The sequence below is a fragment of the Macaca fascicularis genome, chromosome 1 (assembly GCF_037993035.2).
Source record: "Macaca fascicularis isolate 582-1 chromosome 1, T2T-MFA8v1.1".
Classification (NCBI taxonomy): domain Eukaryota; kingdom Metazoa; phylum Chordata; class Mammalia; order Primates; family Cercopithecidae; genus Macaca; species Macaca fascicularis.
In genome coordinates, this window is record NC_088375.1 from 114,591,665 (window position 1) to 114,616,360 (window position 24,696).

Here is a 24,696-nt window from a genome sequence, read left to right on the forward strand (position 1 = left end):
GTCATTTGAAGAGGAAGGGAAAGGAATCGCATCCAAGCTTGAACAAGGGAAAGCAGAGGAAGAAAACTGGGCTGTAGATGTGACAAAAGAACTCCAGACTCAGTCTATCACATCGCAGAGAATGACAATGATTTCTTTCTAAAGTGTACCCTAGGTGTCAGCTGAGACACTCCTGCTTGGCGACCTACTTACATTTGGCTCAAATACAAGTTCTACAGCTTTCCCCTAAACTCCCCACAATTCCTTCAGTACTCAGAACCTACTTCCATGAGTTTCCCTCTGTCTCTAAGCTTCCCTGCAAACAGGAACAATTCATCTTTTGTTCCACATCAACTTGTTTCCACAAAAAAAATCGCCCCTGTCTTCTTGGTTTGTGCTGTACAATATGGCAGCCACTAGCCACACATAGCTGTTTAAACTTAAGTTTAACTAACTGGAATTAAATGAAGTTCACAATTCAATTCCCCATTCTTAGTCTTCACATTTTGAGTGCTTGATAGCCGTATGTGGCTAGTGACTACCTCACTGACACCACAGATTAGAATGCATCCATTATCTTAGGGAATTCTGTTTGACAGCTGTACCAGCATGTCACAAACTGATGAGAGTTTACTGCATATCTGCGGACTTATGGAGAGAGATCACATTTTAATTTTTTATCAGAATATTCACTTTTATCTAAGCATGTTTAATCACATACCACTTTTGAGAAATGTACTGTCTACCTGTAGGGATGTACTAATGCACAGGTTTCCATTTGGAGTTTTATAGGAAGCCAAGTTAAATCACCTCATAGAGGAATTTTCACTGGTTCAAGTGGGCTTAGAGCATGAATTCTTCCAAGAGAGGAAATAAGGCATTTCTCCCTGACAAAGAAGTGAATGTCTTCTCCAAAAATATGTTCAGTGAAGTTTTCCTGGGCTGGATGCAGTGGTTCATGCCTGTAATCCTAGCACTTTGGGAAGCCGAGGCAGGCAGATCGCCTGAGGTCGGGAGTTCCAGACCAGCCTGACCAATATGGTGAAAGCCCATCTCTGCTAAAAATACAAAACTTAGCTGGTCATGGTATTGGGCACCTAAAATCCCAATCATTTGGGAGGCTGAGGCAGGAGAATCACTTGAACCTGGGAGGTCGAGGCTGCATAGGAGGCTGCTCACGCTACTGCACTCCAGCCTGGACAACAGAGTGAGACTCATCTCAAAAGAAAAAAATAAAAATAAAGTGAAGTTTCCTCTGTGGGAAAAAGAAAGATATGAGTGAGCTTGCTTGTTCCCTAGAACCGCTAGATGGAAATACGTAAGAAGAAAAGAGGCAGATTTTGAAGCAACTACTCTTCTTTGGGTTAGTTTTGCTACTAAAAATTGCTGAGCATAAGGTGAAAGGGAGGAAGGAGGTATGATCCCTGACCTAAAGTAGCTTAGCGATATATCAGGTAGCCAACCAGAAAACAGAGACTCTAAGTGCCAGGCGTGGGGTATGTGAGCACAACGGAAGGCATTTCTGCTGTCAGAGAGTAGAATTAGGAAAAGCCTCCAAAGTAATGCTGTAAACCAAACCAAGTTGTCATTGTGGTAAGATCCTGCAGGACAGAAACCAGATGGCTGTTCTTCAACTTTTTCTCACCTCTGTCCCCTTCCCTACCGCACCTACACCCATATACCCAGATTCTTGCACTTAATCACATCCAATATTTATTGAATGAATTAATTAAAAGATGAATAAACATGCCCACACAAGGAATGAGAAAAAGGGCATTGCAAGCAGAGGAATGACATGAAAAAAGGCATGGAGGTGTGACCTCGAATGGGGTTGTTCCAGGAAGTACCAACATGTGGTGTTGAAGGAGCACAGATTTGAGTGCATGGAGTATTAGTGCTGGAGGCAAGAGTGACGTGAAGGTGTACGACTCAGAAAGACTTTCCTGCTCTACTGGAAGTCTTGGTGACTGTGGGGCTCAATTGTAATATTTCATCGTAAGTGCAGCAACATCAAGTCTGCATTATCAAAAAAGGCCTCTGATAACACATATACTTAAATTAACATTTTCTAATGAAGTCTCAATTTAATCAGGATCAGATTTTTTTTTTTTTTTTTGAGATGGAGTCTCACTCTGTCACCCAGGCTGGAGTGCAGTGTGCAGTGGCACCATCTCGGCTCACTGTAAGCTCTGCCTCCTGGGTTCACGCCATTCTCCCACCTCAGCCTCCTGAGTAGCTGGGACTACAGGCGCCCGCCACCGCGCCCGGCTCATTTTTTGTATTTGTAGTAGAGATGGGGTTTCACTGTGTTAGCCAGGATGGTCTCGATCTCCTGACCTTGTGATCCGCTCGTCTTGGCCTTCCAAAGTGCTGGGATTATAGGCATGAGCCACCGCGCCCGGCCAGATCTTAGAATATTTTCACTTCATTGCTAACTCCCTTTAATCTCAGTTGTTATTTTCTGGTATTTTTGTTCCTACTTATATTAAAAATAAAATAAAGGTACTATTAATTTTATTTTAAACATTGTTATAACTATTTAATACAGTCAACACTTATTTCTTTATTGTAACATATCTTCTAGGATTCTTTTATTTTTTGACAAAGGGCATGCTTAGGCAGTAATTTCCATGAGTCTATGGATAGCAATCTTAACTACGTTCTTATAACTGTAACATATCTTTTTGTCATACTAACCCTTAATGGTTGGTTGGCTGGGTACAGAATTCCAGTGAAAGTTGTTTTCCTTTGCACTTTAAAGCTAGAGTTCCATACTACCCAGCCATAAAAAGGAATGAAATAATGGCATTTGCAGCAACCTAGATGGAATTGGAGACTCTTATTCTAAGTGAAGTAACTCAGGAATGGAAAAACCAAACATTGTATGTTCTCAGTCATATGTGGGAGTTATTAGGATACAAAGGCACAAGAACCATCCACTGGACTTTGGGGACTCAGGCGAAAGGGTGGGGGTGGCAGGAGAGAAAAGGCTACACACTGGGTATAGTATACACTGCTTGGGTAATGGGTGCCCCCAAATCTCAGAAATCACTGCTAAAGAACTTATTCATGTAATTGAACACCACCTGTTCCCCCAAAAACCTATTGAAATTAAAAATAATAAAGAAATAAAGAAATAAAGTTAGTATTCAAAAGCTGCCTGGCCTCCACTGTATCTCTCCATTATGGTGCCATCCCCATCCTTGTTACTTTGAAGGTGATTGTTGCTGATTTGGGACTTTGAGGATTCTCACTTTGTACATTTCATGTATGAGGTGTCTATACGTAGACATTTTAAAAAAATAAACGTACTATTCAGTGGACCTTTTTGATTCAGATATTTTTCTGGTCCTTTATATTCTTGCATCTCAAAGGTTTATGTGAGTCCTATCACTGCCTTCATTTGGAGCTAGTCAATGTGAGGGTTCAGTGAGAGACCTCTTAAAAGACCTATGAACATCTAGTTTTCTCATCTGTTCTACTCTCTTCTCTCCCATCTCAAGTCTTTCAATCTATATAATGGTGTGGGGTAGCAGACTAAGGGTTGGGATGGCTGGTGGAAACACAGGAGATCTATCTAATCAACCATTTTGTCAGAACTTTTCTGTCTTACATCTGGACCAGGACTTCTGAAGTTAAAAGACTTGGAGTTAACATCTTTGTACACCACTGTGCCATGAAGCAATGATGATTCCCATCCAGCTGCCTAAAGAGAAAGAGGTTTGTGTCAAACAAGTAGTGCAGCAAATAAATTGATCTAGTAATACCATCATTCCATGTACAGATTAGCAACCTCAGGGTCCTAAAGGCTTTAAATCTTTATATAACAGCATGGAGGTAGCAGACTGAGGGTTGTAATAGCTGGTGAGAACACAGAAGATCTATCTAATCTGAGGGTCCAAAAGGCTCAGTATCATGCCCGGTGTCACACAGTGAGTGCATAACAGAATGCGGACCTGAACCAACAGCCATAGGAGCCCAAGCCGTGTGCTCTTCTCCCAGAGCATCATTAGAATGGGAGAGATTCTCGAAAATGTTCTTTGTAAACCATGAAAGCATTACTTTCTCATGTCCTACCATGAATTTATGCACCTGATGGAAAAAATCTAATAACAAAGACTGAGTAGCATTTTTCTTTTTTTTTTTTTTTGAGACGGAGTCTCGCTCTGTCACCCAGGCTGGAGTGCAGTGGCCGGATCTCAGCTCACTGCAAGCTCTGCCTCCCGGGTTCACGCCATTCTCCTGCCTCAGTCTCCCGAGTAGCTGGGACTACAGGCCTCCGCCACCTCGCCCGGCTAGTTTTTTGTATTTTTTAGTAGAGACGGGGTTTCACCGTGTTAACCAGGATGGTCTCGATCTCCTGACCTCGTGATCCGCCCGTCTCGGCCTCCCAAAGTGCTGGGATTACAGGCTTGAGCCACCGCGCCCGGCCTGAGTAGCATTTTTCAAACAACATTGAGCTGGGAGCAAGGAAGCTGGCTTCTGATATCAGCTTCACCCACAACTGTCTGTGCAGTAAACTAGTCACAATGTTTCCCTAGGCCTCATTTTCCTCACCAGTAGAACAAAAGAGTAAGATTCGATAACTACTATGGTCCCTTCCAGACTTAAAGTTTCCAGACATAAAGGTCCTTTACAGTCTTAAATCCGTAGTTTGAAGTTGAGTCATCTCTGGCACCTACAACGTAATCCTTTGCCATCTACGCTGGAAAAGAAAATCTTGTTACTTTTTTCAAATAGCTTATTTTTCAGTAGGACTGTATTTCAGCAAATGGCTAGATTTGGAGTCAGAAGGACAAGTTTCAGTGTCCAGGTCCACTGCTGACCAGCGTTGTGAACCTTGGAAGGTTTCTAATCTCTCTCAAGGTCTGGTTTCTTGAGTGTGTAATGGGAATGTCTGTCCTGTGCTGCTCACAAGGATATTTGATGACTTAAGGGAAAACCCTTTACTGTAACACACTCTGTTGATGTAAGCTATTTTGACATGATCACCCTTGTTCCATGGGAGAAGCTCAAATAGTAGATCTCTGAGGAAACTCATGCATGTTGAGGGAGTGGAGTTGGTGCTTTAGGAGGAAAATCTGTGTGTGGGCCTCAAGTCCCACCGCATGGGTCATAACCCATGCCTGACCCTGACAGAAAATCCTTCTAGAAGTAAAAGAGAAATAAAAGAAATCCACAATACCAAGGGATGAAAAGACAGCCATGAAAAAGTAACTTAAGGGGAGAGGAAGATGGGCGTATAACAGATTGCAGGATATTGTCAGTTTTCATAACGGGACGTAAAGAAAAGATTCTGTTTGCACACAGGGAGAGGTTCTTTTCCTGGCTAGTCAGAGCACACCTTATGTACATTCTCAAGTCGTCTCTCATATGATTCATTTTTTTCACTGTAGATAAGACTTTTATGGATGGATTATTTTTCTCAAATAATATTATTGCTTTATGATTAAAGTAAAGATTATTAATTCCTGAGGCAAGAAGATATAAAAGCTCTGGAAACTTTGACAGGGACCACTGGAGACACTGAAGAAGGCAGGGGCCCTCAGAGTCAGTCTTGGTTGCCAAACAGGTAATCCTCCTTGCGGTTGATGATGGGGGGCTTTCTTTAAACATCTGTTTTCCTCTGTCAGCTATTAGCCAGGCCAGAAATGACAAATTGTATTTCTAGCGAGGCTTGTCAGGCTTTCTGTTGCTGTGTTGTTTGATTTAAATTATTTACCTTCTTTTCTTCCTTCACTGTAAAGAGCATTGGGTTTGGTGTCAAGCTGTTGGGTTAAATCTTGGCTCTGCAGTCTGGTAGCTCACTGCAACCTCTGCCTCCCAGGTTCAAGTGATTCTCCTGCCTCAGCCTCCTGAGTAGCTGCGATTACACCACCGCGCCCAGCTAATTTTTGTATTTTTTAACAGAGACAGGGTTTTACCATGTTGGCCAGGCTGGTCTCGAACTCCTGACCTCAGGTGATCCACCCACCTCGGCCTCTCAAAGTGCTGGGATTTCAGCCATGAGCCAGTACACCCGGCCTAGTGCAGCTTACTTATGAACATGACAGGTAGGCATTCGATGAATGCCAGTTCACTTTATTTGAGAGTTAGATTGTATATTCAGATTTTTTAATCACAAAGTATGATTAAATGTGGATTCAATGAATTAACTCATTTTAATAATTATTTGGGAGGGAAATCCAGAACTCAGTTTCATACTTATATTAGAACAAAGTCCAGACAGATGAAAATAGAAGAGAACACTGATAAATAGTTTAACCTTATGGGACAGTAATGGGCAGTCTTTTGATATAAATATAAATTTAAAAAATATTTTTAAAAACATAAAAAATAATATTTTTGAAAATTTCAGAATGGCAAAAATTATAAGAGAAAAATACCAACTGAGAAATACTATAAGTAACACGTGAAATGCAATAAACATACAAAAAGAATCTCACAAATTGGAGAAAAAAACAATGAAATAGAAAAATGCGTAAAACTGCAAACTGAAAATTCACCAAATACAAAAAGCAAATCATTATATAAAAAGATGTTCAACTTCATTAGTAATTATAAAATATTTTAAATCACTAAAGTTCTTTAATATACCAAAAATTAACCAAAAATTTGACAAAATTAAGCATTCACTGGGAGCTTAGGGAACCCATCCTTTTAGTGCCCTATTAATGAGGTAAATGGCACAGCCCATACATTTAACAAAGGGTATTAAAATGGCAGTGTGCATATTGTGTGATGCCACGACTCTACATACGAGAATTTATACTAAAGAAAAAATTTAAAATGCATGAAAGTTATGTGAGTGCAAGAAAATGTATTACAATCAATCTTTTTCTGAGAAACAAAACCAGGTTATGGGACAATAAGATCCCATTTATATAAAATTGTACACGAAAGATATCTGTAGGCTACTCACCAAATTATCTATCTCCTGGAGGTGGGGTTTACTTCTTATTTTCTAGTTTTGCATTGATTTTCTAATAGCTCATGTGTTGTTTGCTAATGGGGAAAAGATAAAGCCATGTTCTTTATTTTTAAAAATGATGTCAACTAAGCGTAAACAAAAGAGTGCTGATGGAGTCAGATCCGCTTGTAGCTGCTGTCCATGAACAAATGACTTCATACTTACTGACCTTAGGTTTTCTCATCTGTAAAATGTGGGTATTGGACACTGTGCTCACGTTTAATTTTAGCATTTAAAAATTCAACGTCGGAGCCACTCTATTGGATTTTCTTGACACAAAATGCCCATATCCGCCTTATCAGTGAGGAAGCTTGCCTTGGGCGCCCTCTGCTGGCTCTCCTGAAGCTAACAGGGGCGAATGCTCGGTGGTTTACAAATTGCCTCCATTAAGACTGTGAAACTGTTCAGCCTGCTATAGTTAGATCTCTGGCACCTGCCTAGGAGGTCTTGCAGGTAAGAACAAAATCTCTTAAAAGTTTCTAACCTGTACATCTAACTTGAGATTCCCTTCATTATAAAGTCTGGATTTAGCCAGGAAAATGTTGTATTATTTTCCTCCATATGTGAGTCGGCATCTAGATTCCTGGGTCCTTCTCACCTGTGCAAATGTGTTCAGATTTGCAGATCAAGGAGAACCCAGGAGTTTTAAAGAAGCGCTTGTAAGGTCTCTGAGATCCTTGCAGTAGCTACATCCTCAGGGGAGGAGGAAGATGGCTTCCAGAAGCATGCGGTTGCTCCTATTGCTGAACTGCCTGGCCAAAATAGGAGTCCTGGGTGGTGAGTATCCATCACTTAGCTGAAACTGAGGCACAGCCAGTGTTCACACAGCCCACGTGGGACACCCTTCCATTCACCCACAAAAACATTTAGGAACTGCAAGAAATAGGTTTTTAAACATGGAGATGAAAAACAAAGATAAGTACTAAAAAATTCAAGGGCTGTAGAATCCAACAAAACCCAATACCATATGATTATAACCCATACTTAAATCATCAGTTAAGTGTAAGTTATAACATTAATTTAGCAAGTTTTTTTGTGAAGGGCAGAGATAATGTGTTTAAAACACCTGTTGCCTAGCAGATTGTCAATAAGTCATAGCCATAATCAGAATTCCTCAATGCTAATGCACTGGTTTACCATTTGAGCATTATTAGGGATTCCAGTTTGCAAGGGACCTACAGTCGAGTTGGAGAGATGGCGCTTAAACATTTATAGATCACACATCAAGTGCAAAGTAACATGGCAACAAAGTGAGTAGCAATATTGTAGAATCCACCAATAGAGAAAGCAGGGGAGGAACACTGTACAAGTGAGCTAAGAAGAAATGTCACAGAATACCAGAAATGGAAGGAAATGAAATGTGATCTCATCTGATGTAATTTCTTTGTTCTATTTACAAGGAAAATGGATTCCAGAAAAGGGTAGAGATTTGCCCAACGTCACACAGTAAGACTAAGTGATGTTTGGGCTTCTAGTGCCTTTCACAGTCCCATGTGGCCTTGCTGGGTGTTGGGCATGTAAGAGTGAGTGAAGAATCCATGTTTGAGCATTGCCTCTGTTGAGAAGAGGGCTTCCAGAGGGGTCCAGTGCTGTCAGTTACTTAGCACTGCTACTGCTGGGGAATGCCCTCGGCCAACGGTAGGATGGTTTGGAAGGACATACGAAGAGAAGCAAGGTTCTTTGGGCATCGTCTTGGCCCCTATGGCTGCAGTCGGTGGTCCTAGTCATAGCTTATCCTTAATATGTCCTCCATGGCTCTTTGCCTTCAACCCTACACCCGTTCGCTGAACTATCTCAGGCTTCTCAGGACCTGTGGAACTCAGCCATGTGAGAGCAACCATACAAGAGAGTGCAAGGCTCTGAGGGGCTGCTCCTGAGCCCCTCCTGCAGAGCTGTCTTCTGTGGCCATTTCTACATGGCCAGGTGGTTCCCTGCCACTCTTGTTCTGTGCTGACTTCAGGCCTCCTTAATGAAACTTGAAATTTGCCCGAGCTATATCCTGGGGAATGTGATGCAACCCTCTTCCCACCCCTGGGATCTCACTAACCTCTCTGGCTTCTCTCCTGAGGAGGAAATGCAGACACAACATTCACCACAGGTCCTTCAATTTCTCTTTTTCCAGGTAGATCTCCCTCCCAGCTGTAGAAAGACATTCTACTTATTTTTACTATCTTGGGGATCCTCCCTTATGACATATCCTAAATGTTCTTTGCACTGCCCTACTTAAGAGAAATAGAGGGGACTTAGAAATTAATCTTCTCTCTCAGTGAATATTAGACTCTTGTTGCTTCCACAGTGAGTTCTTTGTCCTGATACCTGCCCTTCACCTGAAGCAATTCATGGCATTGATTCAGCGAGCGGACAGACATAGAGCAACATCATTTATGGACACTAAAAAACTTCATCTGCCTTATATTTTCAAAACTATTACATAGTAATGATGATGGGTGTTAATAGTTTCAGGTTTTAACTAGCTACTGTTTATCGAACAATTCCTATACACTAAGCTCTGTGCTAATCACTGTACGTGAGTTATCTTAATTAATCTTCCCAACAACTGTGTGAAGAAGGCATATATTGTTGATCCCTCTGTACAGACAAGAAAAGTAAAGCTAAAAGAGATTAAATCACGTTTCTAAGGTCACACATGTAATAAGTGATGGAGTAGAAAGAGTATTAGAGTAGTCCAGGCAAGACGCTGGAAGCTGAAACCTCTTGACAATGCATGTGTAGAGATGAGGGGCTCTAGCACCATGTGAGGTGGGGTCAACATTCTAAGGCCACCATGGAAACATTGACTTCTCTCCCAGTTTGCACCGTACTCCCCATCTGGATAACCTCAGTAGTTTACTCACCTCTGTGAGGAGGTTCCCTTCTCTGTACAATGGAAATGGTTATCCACACCTATCTCTCAGGGAGGCTCTGGTAATTAAACAAAATAATCTCAACGGATGTGCTTGACCCATATAGGATTTAAAGCATTAACTTGAGCATCATTACTAAGATGACTAAGACTTGGAGTCAGACTGTCTGTCTGGGGTCAAATCTTGCTTTTATCATTTATTTGCTGTAGGATCCTGGGACATGATGACTTCTTTCTGCCTTTGCTTCTTCATCTGGAACATAGGAATAATGACAAGGTTATGATGAAGATGATTAGAATATATGTAAATGGTCTGGACCTTTCTCGGATACATAGTAAATGCTCAATAAATGTGTGGAGTAAGGCCGGGTGCGGTGGCTCATGCCTGTAATCCCAGAACTTTGAGACACCAAGGTGGGTAGATCACTTGAGCCCAGAAGTTCGAGATCAGCCTGGGCAATGTGGCGAAACTCCGTCTCTACTAAAAAAAAGTACAAAAAACTAGCTTGGTATGGTGGTGCTCACCTGTAGTCCCAGCTACTCGGGAGGCTGAGGTGGGAGGACCACCTGAGCCTGGGAAGTCGAGGCTGCAGTGAGCTGAAATGGCACCGCTGCACTCTAGCCTGGGCGATGGGAGTGGGGTAGCAGAAGGCAGAGCCACAGCACAGCAGAGCGGCTGTTAGTTGCGTATCTAGGAGCTAAAATGTCTCCACCAGGGGGCTCACGGCCATAGCTGCAACATTGCAGAGTGTGGGGCAGAGGGCAGGGGAGAGAGATGAAGGGAGGAAAGAGGAGGGGGAGAAAAAGAATTAGAAGCAGGGAACAGACAGTCATAGGCAAGGAGGGACACACATAGGCAGAGAGACAAAAGAGACAGAAAGCACAAAGACAGGGAGAGAACGGAGAGATGTATAGAAAGTCAAAGACGGAGATGCACAGAGAAAATTGAACACAGAGAGATGGTCAGAGAGCAACACTCAGAGAAACACAAAGAGAGTCAGAGAAAGGAGAGAAAGAGAAGAGAGAGAGTTGTGATTGTCTGGGCTCCAGCATGGTCTTGGGTCTTCTTCACTCTGACCACTCTGTCCCTCCAAGTCCTCTGCGTATGTCCCTAGGCCCTCTGCTTTCACGGCTTGGATCCGGGGGAAACAAGGACCATGGTGGTAGAGGGTCTGTCCTAATATGTTTGCTCACAGAATGCCAAGGAGAGTTGCTTCAGAGGGCACAAGACCAAACCAGGAGCCCCAGGTGTGAGGCCAGGGGTCTTTGTCCTCGGGCCAAAGGTCAGAGATTTGGGTTCCTCTTTGCCACCTCTTTCAGAACAGTCTCACCGGTATTACAATGGAAGGCATGTTTTCGCAGCTGTCCCTTTCTGAAATTCAAGCCCATGTCATGTCTGCCCTCCGGTAATCAATGGCCGGCCTTCTCTTAAGAAGATCAATTTTTCCTTGAAGTGCAAGGATTTCTTTTCCTCCTGACAAAATAATCAAGGCAGCCCAGTTAATTATTTCTGTTGCTAAGTTTTGAATTTCTCATGTTTATAAATATTGGGAGGGCTGGTGGCAGTAACATAGATTTTTAAGTCATAGAGAACTGGATCTGCAAAGCAGCTTTTCTATCTTTCTGTGTGACCTTGGGCAGATGACCACCCTGAGCCTGTTTCCCCACCTCCTCAAGCAATCTTGTTAAAAGTACAATATGGATAAAACACTGAACATGGTGCCTGGCACCAAGAAAGCACCTCGCAGGGTGAGGGGCAGAAAGGGGAGGGGAGAGAGATAGAAAAGTGAGCAAGGAGAGGGAGAAAAAAGAATGAGGGCAGAAAACAGATAGTCATAGACAAGGAGGGACACACAAAGACACAGAGACAAAGGAGACAGAGATGGAGAGTACAAAGACAGGGAGAGAACAGAGAGATGATAGAAAGTCAAGCACCTTATCTACAAAAGCTGGTGACAGTGGTACTAGTAGTAACAGCAATGGCATAAAGGCTGCGTTTTATTTATCACAAAATTATGTTCATATTTCTGAATGTAGTAGAAGATGAAGCATTTAAATACATGAATATCTTTGCTGTTTGTTTGTAGTATATTTGACATACTCACTGAAACCTTTCCTGCCTTGCCTTAGCTAGGTTGGTCATTATTCATTATTCACAGATACCAGGAATAGCACAGACAAAGGATCTAAAGCTACACTGAGCATTCATGTTCCAAGACGGAGCTGGGACTGTGGCACAGAAGCATGTGGCTGGATAGGGGCATACAGCCAGGTTATAAAATCTTTTACATGCTAGATGAGCAGAGAGCTCCTCTGAAAGCAATGGGGAGCCCTGGGAGATGTACAGGCAGGGGCTGAAATAAAACAGAAGAGTGGGGCAAATAGGAGACAGTAGTATCATTTGAATGAGGAGAGAAAACACACTGTTATGACAGCTGCAGTCTGTGGACATCCCTTATGGAAGGAAACACTTTTGCACCCATCATGGTGTCAGAAGGTAGCCACATGGTCACAAAGCCTACACTTGCTAGCTTGACATCCCCTTGATCACCTGGTGCCTCTGTACATCCAGCCATCTCCCCCTCTTTATAAACCTTCAGATACAGCGACATTGCCCATTCACCAGTTGACTAGCAGGAAAATCATGTGCCTCCCTGAATCATAGATTCCTTTGCTTCTAGGTCCTGGCTCTTTCCTATTTCTGCCACGGTTGCCTGATGGACACCCTGTCTCTTAAGCCCTTAAGGCAGACTTAAGTGCTTGCTGTTTCTATGCATGCCCTCACATTCCTGCTTCTTTTGCCTAAAATGTTCCCTCCCCCAGTACTGACACATAGCCCACCTATGCTCAAGTTCCAGTCAAGTTGCCATGTAACCCATCCCTTGTCTCCCAGGCCAAAGTGACTTCTCCCTCCTTGGAATGCCCCAAACTACCAATTTATGTCCCTCATCCACTCTTGTGATGCCTTAAATCATAGTTGTTTGACCTTCACTACTAATACAAGATTCCGTCAGCTGCTGAGAATCTATTCCAGTTATGTGTGTCTATCTAGTCCAATTATGTATGTGTGTCTATTCCAATTATGCATTCCAGAACTGGGGAGATAACCACAGCATGGGTTCAGGGGACCCAGTGGACTCGCTGGACCCACTGTGAGGCAGATCAAGCTAAAACTCCATTGATCACCTGACTTCCATAACCCCTACTCTGACTGGTGGACCGCAGTGACATTCTCTTGGAATTAGTGTCAGTTCAGAGGCAGTGTCCAGTAATCGCAGAAACACAGTCACACTGGTAAAAGGCCTTAGGTCCCTTTGGGAAAAGCCAGGAGAAGGGTAAACTGTATACATTTTTGACAGTGTAGCAGGAATCTTCATGAAGGGACTCTCTTCATTCAAGGGGTTCCTGATTGCAAACCGTATCAAGTCTGGGAATTGATTGTTTTTGCTATCATAACATGCAATTGCCTCTTGTTTATGTGCAGATGTCATCAGGAGACCCAGCTGTGCTCCCGGATGGTTTTACCACAAGCCCAATTGCTATGGTTACTTCAGGAAGCTGAGGAACTGGTCTGATGCTGAGGTAAGAAATTTGCCGCCTGCTTGGCCTGGGCTTTCTAGAGCAAAGGACCAGCCAGAGCCCCAGATCTCATTTGATTCAGGATCAAGTGTCCTTCCTGGGCACTATGAAGAGAAACCCCTTTGGCTGGTGAAATGGAGAGAAGAGGGTTGTGTGTTCAACTCTTTCAATTCCATAAGCATTGCTGAAGCAGGTGCTGTATGCCACACCCTAGATGGGCTACAAGCACATACGGATACATAGGAAATAGCCCCTACCCTCAGCAAGCTCACTGTCAGTAAAGGAGACAGAAATACATCAATCAAAGGAGGAAGAGAAGATGAGGAATTCACAGAAAGGATAATGAAGTTCCTGTAAGAGATCTACCAGAGAGAGGTGTGTAGACACGCCTGGAGCAGACACCTTGGAGCCGCCGACAGAAGGTGAAGCGTCCAAGAAAATGTGGAAACTTTTCCACTGCTCTACACAGTCCACAAACATGTCCATTTTATTTCATTGAAGCTTTGTCTGAGAGATCACCAAATAGACAGTCAAAGTAAGTTATCTCAGCCACGTGTGGGGAGTCGCTGCTGCCGAATTGTGATTAATTGGGGGAGTCATATAGGTATATTTGGCATGATCTGGGCCCATGTGGTCTTAGAATCCCTGTATAAAACTAGACAATGAAAAACAGAAAACAAACAAACAAAAGCAGAATGAAGCACCTACCACGTGCCAGCTACTGAGGCTATGAATGTATTCTCTGGCCTTAGAAAGCCCAGGGTTAATGCAGGATTGCGACATTGAAACAGAACGTTTCAATGCAGCATGAGTATAAATGACTTGCCCAAGTTTACACTGAGAATAACTGATGCAGCAACCCCAGCAAAGTCTGAGCTGAGTCCTGAATAATTGTATGAAAAGGGGAGAGAAACAGAGTGAAGAAAGGGCTTCCCAGACTCTGTCCCTGGAAATAAAATGAGCTCGTGGAGAGGAATAGCCTTTCTCTGTGAAAACAAAGAGAACAAAGAGGAAGATGTCTGGGAACCGTGGAGTAATAGAGACCTGAGTTTACATCACTACGCTGCAATTCACTAGGTACCTCCCTTTACCTGTTTCCCTACTGGAAAGTGGGATAATACTTTTTACTTCATGGACATGTCAGGAGGATTCATTAAAACAACTTGCATAAAGCCTATGTCACATGGTAGACACCAATTCAGGGTCTCAAGAAAGAACAGCCCACAGAATTGACGCTGAACCTCAAACAAAGTTAACAGGACCAGGATGCAGAGGGGGTGCTGGGACGGTAAGGCCAAAGGGGACCCCTCAAACCCAACAAGGGCTGTGCGGCTCCCCGATTCCTCACCAGTGTTGCTACTGCCCTTGGCTCTTGAGACCCCTGGAAGCTGATGGAGGCAACGTGAGAAGCACATGGACATGCGACCTTGAGCTTGAGAAGCAGAGGCTTGAGTTCTAGTTACAGCTCCAGCAGTACCAGTTGTGTGAACTGGGAGGGAGGCTATCGCGTACATACTCCAAGTCTGTTTCCCCTTCTGACACAGGATCTTTTGTGGCTGGTACCCAGTGGGCACTCAATAAATGCTGTCTGGTCATCTGGCTGGCATGCCTCATGGGCCTGAGAATTAAATAGAATTACAGTGATAGAAGCATGCTGGTATTGTAAGTGGTTTGTCAGTGTGAGGACTAAATTATTATTAAATAGTAATCACATCTAATCTTGGGTAAATTAGTAAAAGCAAGAATGGGATCAGTAAAAACCTAAGCAACCCAAACTAAAATTTTATTGAATTAATTCAATTTCTTGTCATGTAACACAACCTCAGAAGAGAATAAAATAAAGTTTACATACACACCCCCATATATATAAACATTTGCCTTGTTTAATTGAACAACAGGTTTCTGGGTACAGAACAAGAATTTGTCATGTCATGTGTTTCATACAATCCTTAAAACTGTGAGTGATTACCATTTATTCACCCACAAGAAAAATTCAGATTGCATGGCCTTGGATGTGAAAGAAGACAGCACTTTTGCAAAGGACCTCAGAAGGAAAAATTTGGGATCGATATGCAGACATAAAGGAGTAAAACAGATTTGGGATTAGAGCTGAAAGTTTTAAAAGTTGCAACAAAGCGGATAGCTACATATCTGCCTCTAGTGCCCAGGAAACCCCGAAATCCAACCAGATTTGGTGGCATGGTTACTGCTGAGGAAAGGCAAAGCAGTGGGCACATTCACCTTCAATCGGCAGGGATTCTCCACCAGCACGGGGAGCTGACTCCTCTCCTCCGGAGGATCACCTCATATGTTTAGGCAATTGATCGATGCCCATTCACTAGCAAGTCAAAATGAGTTACAGACCACTGCTTACAATTTACAATGTGTTATTCTTATGTAACATAGGCTAATAATAATTTATTTTATTTATTTATTTTTTTTGAGATGGAGTCTCGCTGTGTCTCCCAGACTGGAGTGCAGTGGCACGATCCCGGCTCACTGCAAGCTCCGCCTCCTGGGTTCACGTCATTCTCCTGCCTCAGCCTCCTGAGTAGCTGGGACTACAGGTGCCCGCCACCTCGCCCGGCTAATTTTTTGTATTTTTAGTAGAGATGGAGTTTCACCGTGTTAGCCGGGATGGTCTCGATCTCCTGACCTCATGATCCACCTGCCTTGGCCTCCCAAAGTGCTGGGATTACAGGCTTGAGCCACCACGCCCAGCCGGCTAATAATAATTTAAAATAAACACAATGTAGGCTTAGGAATTAGGGAGAGCTGGGCTCTCTTCCTGTGTCCAGTTGCCCTTTCCTGATCCCCTGTCTCCCCATCCGTAAACTAAAGGTGGGCCCCATCTCCTTGGGCTGCTGTTAGGACTGAATGGTGGGGTGCCCAGTGTATTGGAGGTGTCCCGCAAAGAGCACTGCTGTAACGTCTGTTCTCTGATGCACATTGTATTCACATTCTGACACTTCTGAAATCAGGTGTGTGCTACAAACACGCTGTGTCACAGTGTATCATAGATTCATTGACAGTGATTTTATTTTCTTTCTTCATGGGACATAAAATAATGCCACATTTTACAATCAGCAGTTTCTTAGATCTGTTGAAATGCAGTATTATAACACAATAGGTCTCATGACAGGTCATAGGTAGCAGTAATTATTTTACAGATGAAGAAACTGAGCCTCAGAGAGGTGAAGTGACTTGTCAAGGTCACATATGCCCTGAGAGGCAAGACCAGGATCCCGGGCATGTCCTCAGACCCTCAATCTCTCGCCCTGGCCTTGCACTGCCTCTTTCTCGAGACCGAACGCTGCGGTAGTTGTGTTTTCTGCCAGGCTGGCAGGAAGCCTTCTGTGGGGTTTAGAGCACTCTGTGTGGAGGACGTGGGGGCTGTGTGAGTCCCTCCTGCTTGGACTAGCGTTCTGAGGAGAGGGCTGTGCTTTAAACATGCAGGCATCATTAACAGGACCTCTCCTTGTACTAGCTCGAGTGTCAGTCTTACGAAAACGGAGCCCACCTGGCATCTATCCTGAATGTAAAGGAAGCCAGCACCATAGCAGAGTACATAAGTGGCTATCAGAGAAGCCAGCCCGTATGGATTGGCCTGCACGACCCACAGAAGGTAACCTCAGACTTGGCCACAAAGGCCCTCTTGGGAAAGCCAGGCTGGCATCCTCTTTTTTGAGGAATGGCCTCCCGGCCTATAACAGGGACACAGCGGGTGGATCTTCTCCAGATGCACCTCCAGCTGACAGAGACCAAGGCCTCAAGGTCAGGGACCCAGTTCTGGCCCTCGGTGGAGGATATGATTTAAATGTATAGACCTCTGTCTAATTAAGGCCCTCCTGAAAGACAGAACACAAAATTACCAACGTTTTAAAGCCTTAACAAGTTCGTGTGTGTGTGTGTGTGTGTGTGTGTGTACACACGGGCCTATTATGAGACAGATCAATCAAATCTCCATTGGATCTTGAGTTAAAGTTGAAAACTTTCAGCTAGCCTGTTTTTTTTTTTTTTTTTTTTTTTTTGGTGCTCTAATTTTCCTTATGTTATCCTTGATGCTTTTCGCTGTAACTTCCTGTTCTTTTTATCAGTACCTTATTGTAAGAAATGACATGAGCGGCCTTTGTAAGGAACAGCTGTTGTTGAGGTCTAGGTGTGGGGTCTTCAGTTGACAGATGCTTGGTGGGACTTCTTTAGTTGACTCAAACAAACACAGGGAACATAAAGCGGGAACCCCCATACTTCCTGCTTCTTAATAAAACTGCTGAAGATACCACACATTCATCACTCTCTTTCATGAATATGTATGTGTTCATCCCTTAGTGTTTGTCTATCAATATCTTATGGCTTTTTCTCTCTTTGAATATTATGTTACAGAAAAACTAATAATCCTTTACCGTAGTTGTTACCAATATTTTATGCAATTATTTTTTTAATGTCATTTATTTGACTATCAGAAATTTTGCATTTTTATGCATTCACATTGCTATCAGTCAGAACCCTGTCATTCAGATGGAATAAATACTTACATCTATTTCTATTTCTTGCAGTAGCATTGGTAATGTTTTCCTATTAGTGGTTGAGTGGAATGACTTTCTCTTTTTCCTTCTTTAAGCATTTCTGCGCTTTCCCAACGTTTGCAATGAAAACATGTTTTAAAGGGGACTGAAGGGACTTCCTTGGCTGTGGCAGGCGGGTTGCTGAGCCGTACGCCTCTCCATCTCCTGTTGTTGCAGAGGCAGCGGTGGCAGTGGATTGATGGGGCCATGTATCTGTACAGATCCTGGTCCAGCAAGTCCGTGGGTGGGAACAAGCACTGTACTGAGATGAGCTCCAATAACAGTAAGTTCTAATGCACCGCCCCTCACCACTTCTCCATGCGTAGACCCTTCCCTTTACCTAGTAAGAGCAAAAATAGACACAGGGGACTCCTGCCCTCCCCATTCCACACTAACAACTCTTTTCTCCAGCAGGGCAGTGGCCTTGCCACAGACATTGGTTACCAACCTTCAGTCCTTTGTGATCACTTTACAGTCTTTGTCCTATCAATGTTCCAGCTGTTGTTATTTACTCATATTTTCTTTAAATCCGTTCAATTTTTTCTGAAATACACTTATTTTAAAATCATATTCTATACCATGAGGGGGATATATATCCCATTTTGGGAAACCCAGACCACAGGGAGTAAATATATGTGGTGAAGACAGATAAATCTCTTCTGACTTCTTTAAAATGAGGGTTTGCCATGAGCCCTGGAAAGCTGGTCTTTGCCTCAGTTCTTCCCTCCTGTTTCCCTGAATCCTGTCCCCAGAATGCACTGGCCTGAAGCTCAGTGCAGGCTGCACACACTTGCATGAGCCTCCTCCTTTCCCTGGCCTGCTTTCATTCTTTGTCTTTCTGCTCATGAGTTAGACTTTTCAGCATTCATCCTGGTGACACCTTGGGCTGGGTACTTCTTGGTTGTGGGGGCTATCCTGTACTTTGCACAAGGTTGAGCAGCATCCCTGGTCTCTAATCGGTAGGTGCCAGTAGCACTCCTCCTCCCAGGTCGTGAAAAATATCTCCAAGAATGACCAAGTGTTTTCTGCAGAGGGCAAATTCACCCCCTGGTGAGAACCATGACAAATAAGCGGTGTAGAAAACTTCAGCTGTACAAGATCACAGGATATTAAAGAATCCTCAATGCCAAAGGTCATACACTTGAGAATATCCCAGTGGGTCTAATAGGCCATCATAGTGACACCAGGACCCCCTGCCAGCCAAGAAGTCAGCGTGGGGCAGGCCTGGGCTGAGGTCTCAGCTATTGGGCTGGGGAAGGGAGGGACTCAGCCACCCCCAGCAGGACATGGGGGAAGTTTAATGTTGTCTGAGGAATAAACTTATAAGAAGGAAAAAGAGAGTGAGAAAACTTTCTAACAGCACGAGGCGAAGGGCAGACACGATGAGACACAGTCTGAGGAAAACCCTCCGAGATAAACAGCCAGAGAGGGGATGTGCACAGACCGGTGAGAGCACAGCTGCTGCTGTTCAAGGCAGAAGTCGGCTCAGATGGAAAGAACACAACCAAAACCAATAGGCAGAGGCTACCCACAAGTGGATTTTTATTCTAATCAAGGAAAACAATGTTGAAGAGTTAGCGCTGCTCAAATACATAACGAGCTACCCCAGGAAGCAGTGAGAAACTTTACAACCAGAGTTAACCAAGCAAAAGGTGGACGTTGTAGTTTTTATTGCAGTTAACGCATTAAAAGTGTTAGAAGCGAGGCTCCATGGCACCAAAGAATCACATGAGGAACAACTGTAAAAATACCAATATCAGGGATTCGCTTTTCAGACCTGCAACATCAGACTCTCTGGGGCTGGAGGCCAGACCTGGTTTGGGAGCAGTAGACCAGATGCCTCCCCAAGTCCCTCACATTCCCCAGATTCTGACATTCCCACTGGACAAAGTTCTCAAACAAAAGTCCTTTCCCTGTGAGTCGGTGATCACATCAGCAAACTTCAGTAGCGGAGTCGCCTCTGTTGTGTGGATGGGAACCGGAAGACTGAAGCTCTCTGGGAACAGCACGTCTTTGGGTTCCTTTCCTTTCCCACGGTTACTCACCCAGCTCGTGGCTGTCAGAACACTGGCTCTCAAGGCAGAAGAGCACAAGGAATGAAGCAAGGATTTGAGAAGAACTGGTGGAAGGTAGAGTTTAAAAGCACATGCCCCTCAGCCACATCAGTACAATGGATTTTGCTCCCCACTCTGTTTCTAATTTTTTTTAATTCAAAATTTATATAATATTAATGCCCCAATACACAGCCACACACACATTCTTGTTCTGTCTCTGTGACAGAGCTATTCCTTTTTTATATCTCTTTAGAAAGAATTTCAGAGCATTTTACTTGGTGTGTTTCTCTCTCACCCTTTCTGATGTAAAGGGGAGCCTTTACATCAGAATGTGTTTTGTGACTCTGGAAAATTGCAGCTTGCAGTGTTTCCTGACGTTTTGCTGGTCCACTTTGAGACATTTAACAATGATAAGTGGGATTTTGCAGTTTGAAAAGAAATTTCATATTCAGTATACATTGAGGTCAAGAGCACGGGTTCTGCATTCTGAATGCCCAGGGTAGAATCCCAGCTCCTCCTAATTGAGCTGTGTGACCCTGTGCAGCTCTCTTACTTCTCTGTGCCTCAAATGCCTCTTTATAAAAAGGAGGAAATAATCGTCCTAATTATCTGAATACATGTGGCGTGTTTATCATGTGCAAGCTAGGCTCATGGCTCCGTGGCCTGGAGGAGAGGGAAAGTAAGGTCTCTCACTCACCCTTCCCTGCACTCCGCCTCTGGTGAGGTGGGAAAAGTGGAGCTCTCTAGCTTAGTGCCCGTGGTGAGCTGTGCTGTGCTTGATTGTTTGAAGTTGCTGTACTAGCTTATCCACAGGCTCAATGGGCAGCAACCTCAAAAGGACCGGCTGATGAGTCAGTCTCAAGCCTGGCCCATGGCCTTGTGCTGTATTCTCTTTGCCCCACACTGTGAAAGTACCCACAAGCTTGCAGGGCCCATTTCATTTATACTCTGTGGCCCCTGCGCTGAGCACTATGGATGCTGGCATGGGCAGGCCCCATCCTAGGAGTGAGAGGGGCACACCTCCCCTCCTCCTCTCCCCAGAGCTCTCACCCACCCCACACACACTGGGAACAGGGTCAGATCTGCAGGTCAGGGCCCAAGCAAACACCTAGCCAGGGAACAACTCCTCGCTCTGCTGCAGGCACCCATGGATGACAAGTGATGCTGTGGAGCTTGGCTTCTGGGAGGGAAATAGCTGGATCTCACCTCAAAAATACTTCAGTCCTTCAAAGGGCCACCTCCGCCTTGGGCTCAGTCCTTTTTCATAAGCAGATGGCCTGTTGGGATGTGAATGGCTTTAGCAGCTTTCAGTTCTTTTAACTTTGAACAGGAGCTTCTTAGAGCCTAGGAAAGGCCACCCTCAGATCCTCACTGTGTCCTGCTTCAACACAAGAGCCCCTCGTTCTCAGTTGATTCATGTCAACCCCTGCCTTTCCTCAAAAGCAGTGCTGGAGTGGAGCTTTTGCCATGGTGTGTGACATTTAAAGTGTTTTTCTTTCATTGGGAAAGTTAGTATTTGTCTTAAGGTTCTCCAGGGAAACAGAAGTAGTTGGATGTATATATAGAGAGACAAAGATTTACTTTGAGGAATTTGCTCATGCAGTTGTGGGGGCTGTCAAATCTGAAAACCACAGGGCAGACCAACAGGCTGGAAATTCTTTTTTTTTTTTTTTTGAGATGGAATCTCCCTCTGTCACCCGGGCTGGAGTGCAGTGGCCAGATCTCAGCTCACTCCAAGCTCCGCCTCCCGGGTTTACACCATTCTCCTGCCTCAGCCTCCTGAGTAGCTGGGACTACAGGCGCCCGCCACCACGCCCGGCTAGTTTTTTTTTGTATTTTTTTTTTTAGTAGAAACGGGGTTTCACCATGTTAGCCAGGATGGTCTCGATCTCCTGACTTCGTGATCCACCCGTCTTGGCCTCCCAAAGTGCTGGGATTACAGGCTTGAGCCACCGCGCCCTGCAGGCTGGAAGTTCTTGCAGGAGTTAATGTTGTGGTCTTGAGTCCAAAGACAGTCTGGAGGCAGAATTTCTTCCTCTTTGGGAGACCAGTCTTTTCTCTTAAGGCCTTCAATTGATTGGAGGAGGCCCACCCACATGATGGAGGGTCATCTGCTTTACTCAAAGTCTACTGATATTTAAACATTAATCATATCTAAAAAACATCTTCATAGCAATCAAACAACTGTACACCATAGCCTAGCCAAGTTGACACATAAAGTCAACCATCATATCGCCTTATCTATGACTCCAAGAAAAACACCCGGATAACTCTGGCAAGCTCAGTACAGGACTGAATGGATTTAAATGTCTGTTTATTTTCTTACAGACTTTTTAACTTGGAGCAGCAACGAATGCAACAAGCGCCAACACTTCCTGTGCAAGTACCGACCATAGAGCAAGAATCAAGATTCTGTTAACTGCTGCACAGCCCCGTGCTCTTCCTTTCTGTTTTCTGCTAGCCTGGCTAAATCTGCTCATTATTTCAGAGGGGAAACCTAGCAAACTAAGAGCGATAAGGCCCCTACTGCACTGGCTTTTTTAGGCTAAGAGACAGAAACTTTAGCATTGGCACAGTAGTGGCTTCTAGCTCTAAATGTTTGCCCCACCATCCCTTTCCACAGTATCCTTCTTCCCTCCTCCCCTCTCTCTGGCTGTCTTGAGCAGTCTAGAAGAGTGCATCTCCAGCCAATTGAAACAGCGGATCTTTGGCCATAAGAAGTAAAGATCTGAAGACAGAAGAAGAAACTCAGGAGTAAGCTTCTAGCCCCCTTCAGCTTCTACACCCCTCTGCCCTCTCTCCATTGCCTATACCCCACCCCAGCCACTCAACTCCTGCTTTTTTTTCCTTTGGCCATGGGAAGGTTTACCAGTAGAATCCTTGCTAGGCTGATGTGGGCCGTACATTCCTTTAAAAAACCATTGTGTAAATAAGAGGTTGCTGTGTTCCAGTTCAGTAGTGGTGAAAGTGGAAAAGTGAAATAAGACCAAGAAATATACCCAAGTGCTTCTTCGTCTCCTTCCTCTGAGTCTCTACCTCCTCCAACCCAGCAACAGCACTGGTTCAAGGAGAGGAGAGATGCAGGTGACCTGCCTGCCAACTTCTGAGCAGGGTTGGGCAAGTGGGTGCTATTTAATTGAGTGCTTCTCAGCTTATGAGGGGGATGACAGTCACAGCAGATATGGTGGAGCTGACCTGGACCCTGGACGCTCATCTCCCCCACTGCCACTGACAACCTGTGTGGTCTTGTGTGACTCTCTTTGCCCTGTGAGGTTTGGAATGGCTTACGGGGTGGTTACTTCAATGAGGAGGTGATTTTGCCTGCAAACAGATATATGACTCCCTAGGTCACGAATCTGCATGGTCATGTAAAAAGAAGCAAATATGGACTCAACGATTACAGCATATGGCTACGGTATGATCACATTCGCATTCCTTAGAGGAAAAAGCCACCAGACAGGAGAGGCCATGTGGGTTGGCTGTGCAGTTCAGGCTGTGTGGATCGCCACTTGCTTTATCCATGATGTGCTGCCAACCGGTAAACACACCGAGTCTTATTCCCTAGTCTGAGAACACTCCCCTCTCATATTAGCAGGCTAAGACCAGCTATTGAGTGCTGGCTGAAAGAAGAGTAAAAAGAAAGGGGAAATGGAAGACACGGAGCCTCGGCCCTAACCAGTTCTCCCTCTGCTCTCCCTTCCTTTCTTCTTCCTTCATCCACCATGCCCTTGTCATTCTTTTGGTTGTCAAAGAGGAAAACACCAGAAAGAATGTATTGCTCCTCTCAAGTATAAAAAGGCTGGATAACCCAAAAGATAACTCTCCTAATAGTGATATTTCAGAGAAGGTGACAGGCAAAGGGAAAAGGCTCATTCTTTCAAAGCATATAGTTACCTTCAGCAAAACTGCAACCACCAACTCCCAAGGGGGTTCTAGGCAAGTCACTGTCAGAGAAACAAACAAAAGTATCAGACCGCATGATAGAGATAGAAGATAAATTGGGAATACCAGACCATTGAGAACAACAGTAGAACCCTGTTGGAACAAGTGCCAGATTCTGCAGTATTACCTGTAAGAACCGAAAAAAAATGCAAAGGAAACATGGCTGAGAATATTTCAGAAAGGTAGAAGCTCTCAGTTTTTTCTGACTATGGCACATATGAAAGTTAAAAAAAAAAAAAAAAAAAACACCATAGCCCACCTCCCTCTCCTAATTTATTTGCTTTTTCAAGAGGGAAAATTCCTCATGATAGCAAAGAAGTAGAGATGAACAGAATAAAAATCCAAAAAAATTACAGATAGCAAATCTACTAAGACAAAATAAAGTCAAGTCATTCTATAAATATTTACAATATATAAAAATATTTACAATATATTTAAAAATAGTTCCAATTAAAGACCATCACCAACTTAAGATCATCTTGGCGACACAATAATAACAAGGCTCCCTCCCTGAAATTGCTGAAATGCTGACAGTCTGCATGTGCACATATGCTGGGAAAGGCATGGATAAGAAGTTACCCATCTTATTGGAAGACTGGGATAGTACGGAGTTAGTTCTAGAACTGTCATGATTTTCATTTATGTATCTAAAATTTTAATAATCCTCAATAATTCACTGAATGGATATATCATTCAATACATATCATCCCTTTCATCAGGGATGGGGAGTGGATGTAGACAAGC

At 43.9% G+C, this 24,696-nt stretch overlaps 1 protein-coding gene across 2 annotated transcripts; it reads left to right on the top strand.

Moving 5' to 3' along the window:
• The first annotated feature begins 5,495 nt into the window (after window positions 1–5,495).
• REG4 (regenerating family member 4) lies at window positions 5,496–22,943 on the top strand. Of its 2 annotated transcripts, XM_005595106.5 has the most exons (5): window positions 7,580–7,726; window positions 13,297–13,394; window positions 16,879–17,016; window positions 18,134–18,239; window positions 22,339–22,943. In XM_005595106.5, exons 1-5 carry the CDS (start codon window positions 7,660–7,662, stop codon window positions 22,404–22,406), a joined length of 477 nt encoding a protein of 158 aa, XP_005595163.2. In that variant the 5' UTR covers window positions 7,580–7,659; the 3' UTR covers window positions 22,407–22,943. The 2 variants fall into 2 exon arrangements, with proteins under 2 accessions (XP_045220480.2, XP_005595163.2); XM_045364545.2 differs by lacking the exons at window positions 16,879–17,016; window positions 18,134–18,239; window positions 22,339–22,943 and adding an exon at window positions 5,496–5,551 and having other exon boundaries at window positions 7,566–7,726; window positions 13,297–15,254.
• The last annotated feature ends 1,753 nt before the right edge of the window (window positions 22,944–24,696 follow it).

Excerpts from the sequence above, each read along its gene's own strand:
- REG4 (XM_005595106.5), top strand. The coding sequence starts at position 7,660 with ATGGCTTCCAGAAGCATGCGGTTGCTCCTATTGCTGAACTGCCTGGCC. Across the intron at positions 7,727-13,296 it reads CAAAATAGGAGTCCTGGGTG|ATGTCATCAGGAGACCCAGC; the intron begins GTGAGTATCCAT and ends GTTTATGTGCAG. Across the intron at positions 18,240-22,338 it reads TGAGATGAGCTCCAATAACA|ACTTTTTAACTTGGAGCAGC; the intron begins GTAAGTTCTAAT and ends ATTTTCTTACAG.